At 40.0% G+C, this 13,474-nt stretch overlaps 1 protein-coding gene across 1 annotated transcript in view; it reads right to left on the reverse strand.

Moving 5' to 3' along the window:
* The window catches only part of LOC145402273 (uncharacterized), a 45,889-nt gene extending 33,501 nt beyond the window's left edge, over nucleotides 1-12,388 (reverse strand). The window contains exons 1-2 of the mRNA XM_080274401.1: nucleotides 12,294-12,388; nucleotides 3,111-3,214 (exon numbers count right to left, since the gene is read on the reverse strand). Coding sequence (XP_080130527.1) covers nucleotides 3,111-3,214; nucleotides 12,294-12,388 — 199 coding nt within the window. The remainder of the gene's footprint in view (nucleotides 1-3,110; nucleotides 3,215-12,293) is intronic.
* Nucleotides 12,389-13,474: the final 1,086 nt, after the last annotated feature.

The raw sequence follows: 13,474 nt of genomic DNA on the forward strand, positions 1-13,474 counted from the left end.
TACTGGGTACTATCCAGTATTGATTATAAACTTCAAATACCTTCAACTTCTACATCCTACATAACAATGGCATGTCTGTTAATGAAATGTATTAAAATCTAAAATGTAAATACTTTGCAAAATTTTCAACTGGAAAATACTGAATTCCTCAATGGTTAACAGAAGGAGATGGAAATCTCTTCACATGTGGTTTACTCTTAAATCACTATATTAACTACATCCAGTACACTTGTCCCCATGTGTTCACAAGTTTGAAAAATATGACCTTCATTTTTACTGTACAGATTTTACAACCAAAGACATATTTCACACACAGCAATAAAAATCCCATCACTGCAAGTCTATTCCTTGAAGATAAGAAAACTGATGGTCTATCCATTAAAATGCTCTGGAAATAGTAAATCCAATCACTGAAAAAGATTTTAAACTCAACTTGTACTTCTGCTGATTGTAACTATAATTTGCTTTGTATGTAGGCTGTTGTGACACGCATTGTATGCTGGCATCCTCTTAATTATATAAAACAAAATGTAAGAAAATGTGCATAATACAGATTAGGCTTTATATCCCCTGAAAGTCAATGGAAAATTATATAAGGCAAATTAATGCAGAAAGGAAAAAAATGCAGATGATCTGAAATTATGAAGCAGAGGCAGGATAATGTTTTATGAATTAATGTATGGTCATTTCACTGGGCATGCTGCTGACAGTCTTCCCACTTAAGTAATTTCCTTTCACTGTTTCTGGATCCTACTTCATTCTATCCTTAAGTAGGAAATTGTGTCAGCACAACGATAATGACGAAAATAATGATAAAAACAGCTTTAACAAAAATTGCTTCATCATCATCAACTATCACCAACCTAACCTCTTTTGCTGATCTACGGATGGAGTGAGGTACTGTCCACAAAGCAGGAACAGAGACAGCACGACATAGGGAGAATTATCAACAGCATGCTTAGTTAAATGGGCCAGACAATCAATTCACTCACCATTCATGCCCGCAGAATCCTGGCTTAATCTCATAGGCCTATCTGATAGAAGTACTGATACAATAATGCTATCATTAAGTAAAACAGAATTACAAACTATGAATGCCTATGCAAAGCTTCTTTGCCACTTACTCTTTTTACTGTAGTTAATCTATAACAAACAATATTGGTAAGTTGCTTTAAACTTGAGTCAGAATATTGGAAATGGACCTCAGGGTAAAACTGAGTGCCTTTGCACCATATCCTACTCTTACCATGAGTTATTAACTCCTGTATCCATAATTTCAGGTTCACAGCACATGCTGCTCACTGCTGGAGGGCTAAATGTACCAGTAATTCTTCAACAGTAACTACACTACGGACACAATGAATGATATGGCATTCACACAAACATAATAATAATGAAGGCTGAATTCTTACCTTTATACATGTAATCACATTCCTCATGTAAAGTTGTCCTGCGGAACAATACAGTACCTTCTTTGATCCTTGCAGATGAACTACCGTAAAACACCCTAACTTCGGACATTTTTAATGTGTTTTAATAATTCAGTGTAAAATGGTCCAATTTTATCCCTGTTGGTGTTGTGGTAGCCAGGGACAGTACCTACTGAATCCATAAATAAAATAAATTAGCCACGCTAAACTTGTGTGTTTTTTCTTCATTTTCAAGTGTCCGAAGTTAGGAACAAATTTCTTAACTTCAGACAGCTCTTCCAAACTTCGGACATCCATGTATTTGCCCTTTAAACATGAGAATGGTAAACAGCACCTATCTCTGGACACATTGTCCAAACATTGAACACTTTAGAAGATTTTTAAAAATGTTAAAAAAAATGTTGGGCACTCATGGCCCAAGTTATACATACATATAGAGAAATATCCAAAAATATCTTATTTTTTGAGCTCATCACATTAAGTTGCATCATATTGCAATGTAATGAGGTACTCTGGCCATAAATATAACTAAGAACTATTCACAAACTTTTTCAGACAAAAAAAAATATATAAAAATGCAATGCATATACCTCTAACTGTAAGAGGAACTGGAATCTTATTCCTAAACAAAACTTCACTTAATTATCAAGTAGCTACCTCACTAACTCAAGAAATACATACTGAATTAACATAATACAATGTTAAACACTTCATACTGGTTCTAATGACACCCACACACCCACTAACACGCACACAAATCAACAGACACACGCACACACAGGCACATGTTATGAAGGCACCATGGAATGTATTAACGAGCTACACACTTTGGTCTTATACACACATTAGTAACACACACACACACACACACACACACACAAATGCACACAAACACCTACAGTCTGTATTATTCCTGTAATTTGTCTGTCTGAAGTTAGGAATTTATTCTGTAAAATAAAGAAATATTCATTAAAACAGTCATAGCAAGATTATGCTTGTATATATTTTAAAATAGTTTACTGCCCAGTACTCACAACACTTTTCCACATATAATCGTACTAATCACGTTCTTACAACTGAAACTGTTTGTTCTGTGTGAATAAAGTTTTGCAGGGTAAAAAAAAATGATGATTCTTTTTCCATTTGATTCATACATTTTTTTCACCCACACATATTCAAGCTAGTTTAATAGGACTTATACATAATAATCTTTGAAGATTATCCTACCTACCCATATCATTATTTTTTGCAAATATCGCACTCTCTTCCGATAAACTTGAATTATTACATTTTTCGCAAAATGTCTGAAGTTTGGGCACAGTCCGGAGTTATGGTGTTTTACGGCAATATGCTGTATGTGGTCATTCAAAGTTTACGAAGCTGCTAAGTCTTTACAAACAGGTGTGCACACATACCACATGCTAGATGATACCTGCCTTGGCAAAAAAAAAAAAAAAAAAAAACTTAAGTACGCTGGTTTACACTATGTCTAGCTTTAGTCAAATTAATACTGAATACAGTACTGTATTAAAACAGTACAACCTGGGTCATGATATTAAACAGAAAGAAAGAATGGCAAGCCACAGAATGAAACTAAAGTATGGCAACCAAGTAATGCACCAAAAAAAAAAAAAAAAAAAAAAAAATCGAGTTACAAGGTAGAGTACTGTACAATACTACCTGGATCATCTGAGCTCTGTTCATCATGGCCGTCAAAAACTTCATGGCAGTACACAGCTTCTGGAAAATAAGACAAAAGTAAAATGACCAAAACCTTGATGCAGCTTCAACACAGAGAAAAACTGAGGAGCAATAACACATTTAATCTTTCCTCTTCATCAACTATGCAGATGAAGAGATTTGCAGGACCAGCCAAATCAGTGAGCACTGTACTTTCACATTTCAGGATTTTATGTTTGTTAAACAAACAGCAAAACTCATTAGTTATACATACAGATGATAAAAAAGTTAATACATGAGGAGGAAAAAATACCAAACATAGTTGAGAAAAATTAAGAATACAAACTTGTTTAACCTGCTCAGTTCAAGGTCTCTATGCTCTAAACTGAATGAAGCTGTCTGGTACTGGCTTAAAAAAAGGAGGTTAGTGAAGATCCTTTCTCATCCCTTCCCAGTCACAGTGATCTCTCCTAAACTGAACATAATAATATGGCATTAGCAAGAAAAAAATATAATAATAATCATCATCATCATCATCATCATCATAACAATAATACTAATACCTTGAGTGAGGGGGTTAAGAAAAATTTATATAATAAACTGTGCCATACAAATTTCTTCCAATGCTATAATATGCATTCCCCATTTATGTTAATCCCTACATTTCAAGAAAGTGTCTGGCAGTTGCAAGCATAAATCAAAACATCACATCACTGACAGTGTAAAGGCACACTGTTTTTCACCACTTCACTATGATGGATCACACCTTAGCTCAATATATTCATCTGGTGGTAGAAAGAATAACACATAAAAATCCACTGCACTACAGGTGCCAACTATTGCTGCCAGGGAAGGTCTTACATAAACTGAATAAAATATCCGATGTTAGCTAGAATAAAATTAAAAGGACATCCCTGGACTGAAGGGGTTATTGAGAGTGCTTCTAACTCATACAGCTTTTGACATCTTACCAATTAAATAAAATTACCATATTAAAAAATAAATTAATAAATATAAAACAAATTTCCAGAGCCGAGGGAGTTCAGGAACTATCTATCTAAATTGCCAGACGCCTTAATCTCGTAATGGGTGGTCACAAACAAATCGCCTCCATGTCGCCCTGTCCCCAGGCCCTGCCATTTCACTGCCCTGCTCCCAGCTCACAAGCACCCTCTCTCGTATACCTCTCCACTCCATTCCTCCATCTCATCTTTGGCCTCCCTCTCCCTCTCCCCACCTCCACCTCACTCATATACACTCTCTTCGTCAGTCGCTCATTCTCCATCCTCTCCATAAGGCCAAACTACCTCAATGTGTTTCTCCTAACGCTTCCTATCACATCCACATCCACACCCCAACGCTCCTTCACATCCTCATTTGTCAGTCTTTTTTTTCAATGTGACTCCACATGCTCCTATCAAATAAATCATTTCCACTGCTCTCACTCATGACTTGTGTCCCTCCAACAAGGTCCAAGCTTCACTTCCACATGTCAGAGTTGGTATCATAATACTGTCATGCAGCAACTCTTTTACTTCCGTGCTCACTTCCGTTTTCCATATCACTGCTTTCAAAGAACCAGCAACCTACCTTCCCTGTTATACCCATTCAAGCACTTCACCCTCTAAACTTCCACCCTTACTCATCACACTACCCAAGTACTTAATGCACTCACATTTTCCATTTCCTCCTCACCCAACCTCAATGTACATTCAGCGACTTCATTTCTCTTGAAGACAATAACTTTACTCTTCCCTACATTCACCTTTAGTTTCAATTTCTTACACACTCTCCCAAACTCATTCACCAAGCCTTGCAGCTCCCCTTCGTCTTCACTTAATAACACAGTATCATCTGCAAACAACAGTACAGGATGTTTCCACACACTGCCATCTCTCATTAGGGCTGCTCCAACATCCACTGTCCTACCTTGTATCTCTTTTACAACCCCATCCATATATGCACTGAACAAGCATGGAGACATAATACACCCCTGTTTCAATCCAACCTTCAAATAGAAAAATTCACTCAGTTCACTGTCCAAACACACTGCAGCCTTAGCACCCTCATACATACTCATCACAGCATTCTACAACTTCCCAGTTACTCCATATATTCTTAATACAGTGCCCTCGCACAGAGTAAATGATTTGCTTAGTGAACGAGCAGGGAGTAATTAGGTCCACAAAACCATAGGGAACGAGTTGAATCCCAAGTGAACGAAATCATGGAAAAGAGTAGGCCATAACTGTGGTCTCCCATATTGAACGACCCCCCCCCTTCCCTAGTAGACTCTGCACAGGAGGCCAGGTCTGAGCAATCTGTTGAGCAGAATCCAATGGAGGACGAAGATTTGCCTATGTCGAAGATCAGAAAAATTCTAGTAGCACTGGATGTTCTGAGAGAAGAGGTCAAAACAAATGAAACCAGCTACCTTAGGACACAGGAAGTGTTCAGTGGAGTAGAAACCACTTTTCATTATTACACTGAAAGGCACAATACAGAAATCAACATGAGAAAAACACTCATCACACACTACGACCGAACTCAAGAACAACAGAAGCCAGTTGCTTCTACACTTCCTGGCGAAGACAATGATGTTATGTCAGTGGTGTCATCTTTGCACATTTAAGGTTTTATGGGAGAGGTAAATGAGTTAGAGGCATGTGGGGAAGTGATTCAGTCAAGTGATGAGGGCGGGACTGGTGACGGGAATGAGGGATTGGAAGGCGGTGTGGTGGGGACACCCTAAGTGTATCTCCCTGCCTTGAAACAACCTGTATTCAAGCCAATCAGGACTGCCATCTGCTCCACTTAAGGTAAATAACCATGTGTTTTATATTTTATATATCCGTACTGTATGTGTTTGAAATGTGCCCTTTCATACATCTCTGTGGCACAGAAAGTGTACTTTGAGGAAGCGGTGTCGCCCATATGCTATTTTTCCCATGAGATACATCGTTCATAGTGAGCGAATTCGCAGTGAACGAGCTCGTCTGGCCACCCATAAACTCAATCACTGTGCAAGGGCACTCTACTTTCCAGTCCCTTTCTATCCACCCCGTCATATGCTTTCTCCAAATCCATGAAGGCCACATACAACTTCTTTCCCTTGTCTATAAACGTTTCCACTAAAGACCTAAGAATGAGTATCTGATCTACACAACCTCTTCCCTTCCTAAAACCTCCTTGTTCTTCTCCAACAAATTCCACTGTTATTTCCCCAACTCTGTCAATAAGTATCCTACCATATACTTTTCCTATTACACTAAGAAGACAAATGCCCCTATGATTACCACACACTTCTTTTACCCCATTTTCCTTCTACAGGGGAATAATTATATCCGACTACCAATCCTCCGGGACTTTACCTTTCTCCCAGGCCAATCTGCGCATCTTCCACATCCATTCTACTACTATCTCTCCTCCATGCTTCAGCATTTCACCATACACTCCATCAATTCCTGGGGCTTTCCCCATTTTGACTTTTAAATTCATTGCTTCCACAACTTCCATCCTACTGATTTCTTCACCTCTTCTCACATCCCTCCTTCTCCCAGCCACTTATACTTGCATTACTTTCATTCTCTATGTTCAACAATTCCTTAAAGTGTTCTTTCCATCTGCTCACTTTTTCTCCCTTCTCAACTAGTAATCTACCATTTTTATCTTTCACTCCCCAACTATATTCATTAACACCCTGTCTAACTCTCTTTACCTCTTTCCAGAACATTTTCTTACATTCCCTCCACTTTACACTCAAGTTCCCTCCAAATTCCTCATCCACTCTCTTCTTACTCTCTCTTACTAATCTTCTCACCTCGTTCTTCCTCTCTACATATAACTCTCTCTTCTATCTCTCAACTTCCTCCAAACCCCTGTTTCTCATCCACTCACACCATGCTTTCTTCTTATGTGCCACAGCCTGTCACCTCTTCATTCCACCATGCTGTTCTGTGCACCCCCTTTCGTCTTCTCTTCACCCAACACACCACCGCCTCACATGCTGCACAAATTTTTTCTGCGAATATCTTGCCCACACCTTCCACGTCCCCCATCTGCTCCAAATCATGTTTACCCAATCGCTCCTCCACTTCTCCCTTATATTCTACCTTTTTCCATCTTCTTATAACCTTTCCACCCTCCTTGTAAGAACTACTTCCTCCTGTCCTACCCTTCTTCTATTCCTCCAGTTCATTTCAACCTTGAATTTCACCACCACCAAATGGTGGTTAGAAAGTTCAAGATGCCTTCTCCAAACATTCATTTTCATTTTTGAAGTCTCCAACATGCATGCATCGGCCTTGGTCACCTAATGGCGGCTCTCCATGCCGCGCTATCTATTATAGCTTCCCTGTTCAATCCCTTAACCCTGAGGTCACACTTAATGACCTTGTCCCATGTCTTTTTCGGTCTATCCCTCATAACCCCACCCCCAGTATTAACACCTCTCACCTTCTGCACCCAATTATCATCCCCCATCCTCTCCACATGCCCAAACCATCTCAATCTACCTCTCCTCATCACAACACCAATACACTCCAGTCCCATCCTACCTCTCAACTCTTCCATCGTAAACCCAGCCCCCCCAGACCTTGGATGCAGGGACGCACTGCACATCCACCTAATCATTGTCATTTCTGTACGTCTGAGCCTACGAATATCCATCTCCTTTACTGCCCAGGTCTCACGACCATACAGCATTGCACTCCTAACATATGCTGCATACAAAGATCCCTTAGCACGTAGGGATAGTCCTCTCAATGTCAGGAGAGGAAACTGTTCCCTGAACTTCTTCCAACCACTTCTCACCCCAGCCACAGAGCTAGCTCCAGCCCCACCTCCAGCACACAACATGTCTCTCAAATAACAAAACTTCCACACACTCAAAAGACTCACCAGCAAGTTCAATCCTTTCACGCCTGACAATCTCCACCTGCTCTCCCCGATACGCCACGCACATAAAATCGGCATTATCTCGCAGTCTACCTCTGATACCACTACATCTCTTGTGCACCCATTTACCACAAACACTGTACAAGATGGAATTACTTCCCACGCCCTTGTGGCAAACTGCACATGGCCACTCTCCCTCATCTTTGACAGTACTGCCGCCAGCCCTAGATATCATCACTTTTGTTTTATCTGCATTTACCCTCAAGCCCTTTGCCCCATACCATCTCTTCACTTCCTAAATCTTTCCTCCGCCTCCCTCTCGTTCTCTGCAATCAACACCAAATCATCAGCATACAACATCTCCCACAGGAGTCCATTTCTGAAGTCACATGAGAGGGTTTCAAGTACCATGATAAACAACATGGGACTCAAAACTGACACCTGATGCACACCAACGTTCACAGAAAACTCATCACTCAAATCTCCATTCACTCTTACCTGGGTGCAAGCACCCACATACATAGCCATAACCACCCTAACCAGCCACTCCTCCAAGCCAAGCTTTCTCATTGCCCACTTCACCACCTCTCTAAGGATTCTGTCAAAGGCCTTTTCCAAATAAAAAAAAACAAAATACAGATTCCTTTTCCTCCCAATATATTTTTCATGAAGCTGTTGAACAATAAATATGGCATCAGTAGTCCCCCTGCCTGCCATTAACCCAAACTGCATCTCATCAATATTCACTCTTTCTCTAATCATAACTTCTAAAACTCTCTCCATTACCTTCATTATCTGATCTAAAAGTTTTATACCTCTATAATTTCCACTCTCCAGGGCATCACCCTTCCCTTTATACACATTTACAATTACACTCTTCAACCAATCATCTAGGACAACACACTCATATGAGCAAAATAAAACTACACCACTAAATATACATAAAAAAATATAATACCACAATGCTCTGACTTACATTAGGTCATATAGTCTAGCCAAACAATAATAATAATAATAATAATAATAATAATAAAAAAAAAAGATGAATTAAACTGTCTCTCCCTCTACATTTACTCAAACAATATTAAAATATCCTATAGTCGCGGCACACGACTCTGAGGTTGTCATTATCGTACCCTGGCAACCTATCATTCAAAAGTGCGTCCGATTTCTTATCAGATTATATACGAATCACATTATTATGCACGAATATTATTATACACAAACATATTATAAACGAATCACATGCGTCTCATATTATACACAAAATCAGATGCACTTCTGAATGGTAGGTTGCCAGGGCACAATAATAACAACCTCAGAGTCGCGCGACACGACTATAGTACTGTACTGAGTGGCTACGAGGTGAACAGGACTGAAAAACACTAACATGGAACACTGCCTCTAAAATAACAGAAAGTTCACCTGTAACACATACGTCCACCATGCAATTCATAACATAATGAACTGTAGGTTGGGTCCAAAAAGCTTGCATAACATGAGTAAACTACTTATAACATGACACACTGGCTTCAACATGCCCAAATACAACATTTTTTTACCAATGCACACCCCTCCTTTAAACTGCATGGGGCACATGACTGCATAAAAGACCACTATGCACCCCAAGCCACTGACATCACACTCCCACCATTATCCGCTCACTTAAGATGCTGCCAGCCTCTGCTATGAGACGTGTACTAAGAGCAGCCTCAAGTTCAATGCATAAAGTAATTAATTCTTTACCACCATTCACTATGCCCCCCTGTGTGTTCGGAAAGAATGTGCTGTTTAATGTGTCTCTTACTGTTTGGTACTTTTAAGGCCAGTTTGGGGTGGTTTGGGCAGACTTTCTGGAGCATGGATGCATACATTCCTTTCTCATATCATTTGACCAATGCAAAAAAGCCTTGGTTTAATCACGCTTGTTCTAATGCTGTCTACAACAAGGAGAAGGCAGAATCGTGCTAAGTCTGTTCTTCGCTCTGCTAACAATAATTTCATCTCTACTAAAAGCTCTCAACTCTCCAACTCGAATTCTTCCCATTCCTTTTGGCACCTTGCCAAAAACCTTTCTAACAACTTTACCTCATCATCCTTCCTTCCTCTTTTCTACTCTGATGGCTCTGTAGCAATTTCTTCTACTGACAAAGCAGATCTCTTTGCTCAGACTTTCTCCTCTAACTCCACCTCAGACAATTCTGATGCTGTTCCTCCATCACGTCCCCCTTCTGACTTCCTCATGGCTGACATTAAAATCTCTTCAACAAATGTATTTTATGCCATCACTGGCCTTAACACTAATAAGGCATATGGGCCTGATGGAGTCCCTCCTGTTGTCCTCAAGAACAGTGCTTCTGTGCTTACACCCTGCCTAGGTAAACTCTTTCGCCTTTGTCTACCAACTTGTACCTTTCCTTCTTCTGGAAGTTTGCACTCATTCAGCCAGCCTCAAAGAAGGGTGACCATTCCCAACCCTCTAATTATCGCCCAATTGCTTTAAGATCCTGTGTCTCAAAAGTTTTCGAGTCTATTCTTAACAAAAAAATTTTAAAGCATCTGTCCTATCACAACCTTCTTTCTGATCGTCAGTATGGGTTCCATCAGGGACACTCCACTGGCAATCTTCTCACCTATCTTTCAGACTCCCGGTTATCCTCCTTTTGGGACTTTGGCGAAAGCTTTGCCGTTGGACTTGACATTTCAAAGGCTTTCGATCGAGTCTGGCATAAACCTTTTAATTTCCAAACTGCCCTCTTATGGTTTCTATCCTTCTATCTGTCCCTACAGCTATAGCTTCCTTTCTGGTTGATCTATAACTGCTGATGTAAATAGCCACTGTTCTTCTCATAGATCTATCAATAGTGGTGTTCCTCGGGGCTCTGTCCTATCACCAACTCTTTTCCCTTTATTCATCAATGATCTTCTAAGCTGTACATCTAATCCTATCCACTGATACGCTGATGATTCCACCCTTCACCTTTCCACTCGGTTCCGCAATGTCCATCTCAGCAGGTACTTCAACAAACAAGGGATGAGGCCATGGCACGCCTAATGTCTGACTTGGCTCGTATCTCTGACTGGGCGAAAAGTAACCTTGTTGTTTTCAATGCATCAAAGACTCAATTCTTACACCTATCAACCTGACAAAATCTTACACAGGAATACCCACTTATGTTTGATGATATCCAGCTCAATCCTACATCATCCTTGAACATACTTGGGGTTTCATTCTCTCGGGATTTATATTGGAAAGATCATATTACTGTACATCTCTTGTAAAATCTGCTTCCAAGAGATTAGGTGTGCTTGCCGACTCCATACCTTCTTTACCTGCACAGTCGTTGACTTTATACATGGGTTTCAAATTTGCCCGTGTCACCGCACTGTTGCACCTCTTTCCTATCGCTACTTCAATGGTCGCTGCTCCTCTGAACTGTCTGCTTGCATCCCTCCAGCTCTACGACGGGCACATGGCACCCGTCTAGCAACAAACTCACATCCTTTTTCTGTCCAACACTAATGCAAGAGTTAACCGTAACTTCCAGTCCTTCATTTATGCAACAGGTCAACTCTGGAACTGTCTCATTTTATCTGTATTTCCTACTTCCTATTACCTCCAGTCATTCAAACGCAGTGTGTCCAGGCATCTCGAAATGAATGATTCTTGAATTTGGCCCTTTTTTGTACTGTTTTTGTTTTTTTCTTGGAAGGAATGGTTTGCAGGCTCCTGGCTTTTGGTTCCTTCTTCCTTGCATAAAATAAATCTGAGGTGACTGGAGAAGGTTGAGACCAATATCCTTTTTCTCCCATGGACACAGTTGTTTCTATAATGCAACACCCAACAGTCAGTCTGTTTTCACTTGGAAGAACCTATCCAAGGAATTCAAGACATCTCAAGTTTTATTCAGTGCCTCCACAAAGACGCCAACACTCTCATCAATTAAATGATGCTGTATTCTTGAGGTATATGGAAAGCTGATGATGGAGAACTGAGGCTTCCTTTTCACTATCGCTCGGGATCCAACTCCTAGTAATTTTCCTCTGCTTACTTTTTAAATATTTTATTAATATGGAGAATGGTTCAGGATACCTTTGTAACATTTTCATTTGGTATCACATTCAGCCTCTGGGTCCCCAAAGGAAGGTACCAACAGTACCCCATCATAGGTCCCTATCCTGGTGACATCCACATGAGTAACCCTGAACAACTGTCTGACTCAAGTCCCAGCAATTTCTGTACTGTTCATGGCATTTCCTATGTCCTCCTCTCAGCTGAACACTAACCTTCCTCCTCTAAACCTTGCTATCTCCTTATCAGGACTCAGCTGAATTCGTCCACAGAATTTACCCACAGCTTCCAGTGACTTGTTTCTTATCATTATGAATCTTACTAGCCTACCATGAAGTGGTATGGCTATGCCCTACATCTACCACACCATAATCCACCGTCAAACTTAAACTTCCACTCATTTCACTTCAACTTTTGGGAACCCAATTTCTGCATCTATTACAGAAATTTTTTACCCACGTTCTCCCTATAAACAGTACAGCACGTGCTCAGACATGCTCTACTTGGGGGCTACCCAGAATAAATGGAAAGCCTCCTTAAGCTGAAAGGATTAAATACTTGATTTACAGCAGTATCATAATATAATTACCATGATAACAATGAACAAAAGTTAGATTTCAAAGCTTCTTCCAAGTTTTTCTCGCATTAACAAGGCAAGCAAACCAATGGATTTAAATAGGATGCAGTTTATTAAGTTAATTATGATAAGCAAAGTTCCAAGTTTGAATGGATCAGACTTGTTCAGCTTAATGCAATGACGAGGCTGCTCCTGAAGGTTGTTGTGCTCTTCTAGAGCTGATATTCCTCACCAATAAGATGAACTTCACCCTTACTGAAATTCTCCCCAAGGCAGCAAGAACCACTTTTAGGCAGCAATAAGGCAAGGTTTTTATGGTAGTTCAAACAGTACAGGCACTACCCTGCTGTAAAGCAGGCTTTCTGGATAAAAACTGTGCACATTTTAAAATGGTTACAAGTTTCACATTACATACTGTACCTGTAGCCTGGCCAGCCTAGTCTATGACACGAGTTTCAGTACAGTACAACAGATAAAGATGAAATACATAATCCAAAATCATAAGCATGGGCATACAAGGCTGGTACTTTTATACTAAGAATGTTTAGATTGGTAAAGTACATGTACATCGCTTCCAAGACAAAATACTGTAACAAAACTACAGAACACTACAGCCAAAGTAGGAAAATAAAATTATAGTTTCTGGCACAAATTAGGTAAAAAAGGTTGAGAATGAAGTACAACAAGCAGAATGGTAATATATCCAGTCCCTTTCATCCAACACACTTTTTTTTTTTTAATGCTACCCATCCATCTGACTGAGCAGACCCATCAACTGCAAGCAAGCAAGCAACCCTGCAGGGCAGTTCTGTGCAGTGA

This window comes from Coenobita brevimanus, chromosome 57 (genome assembly GCF_032717465.1).
Source record: "Coenobita brevimanus isolate Jiangsu-jjx chromosome 57, ASM3271746v2, whole genome shotgun sequence".
Taxonomy (NCBI): Eukaryota; Metazoa; Arthropoda; class Malacostraca; order Decapoda; family Coenobitidae; genus Coenobita; species Coenobita brevimanus.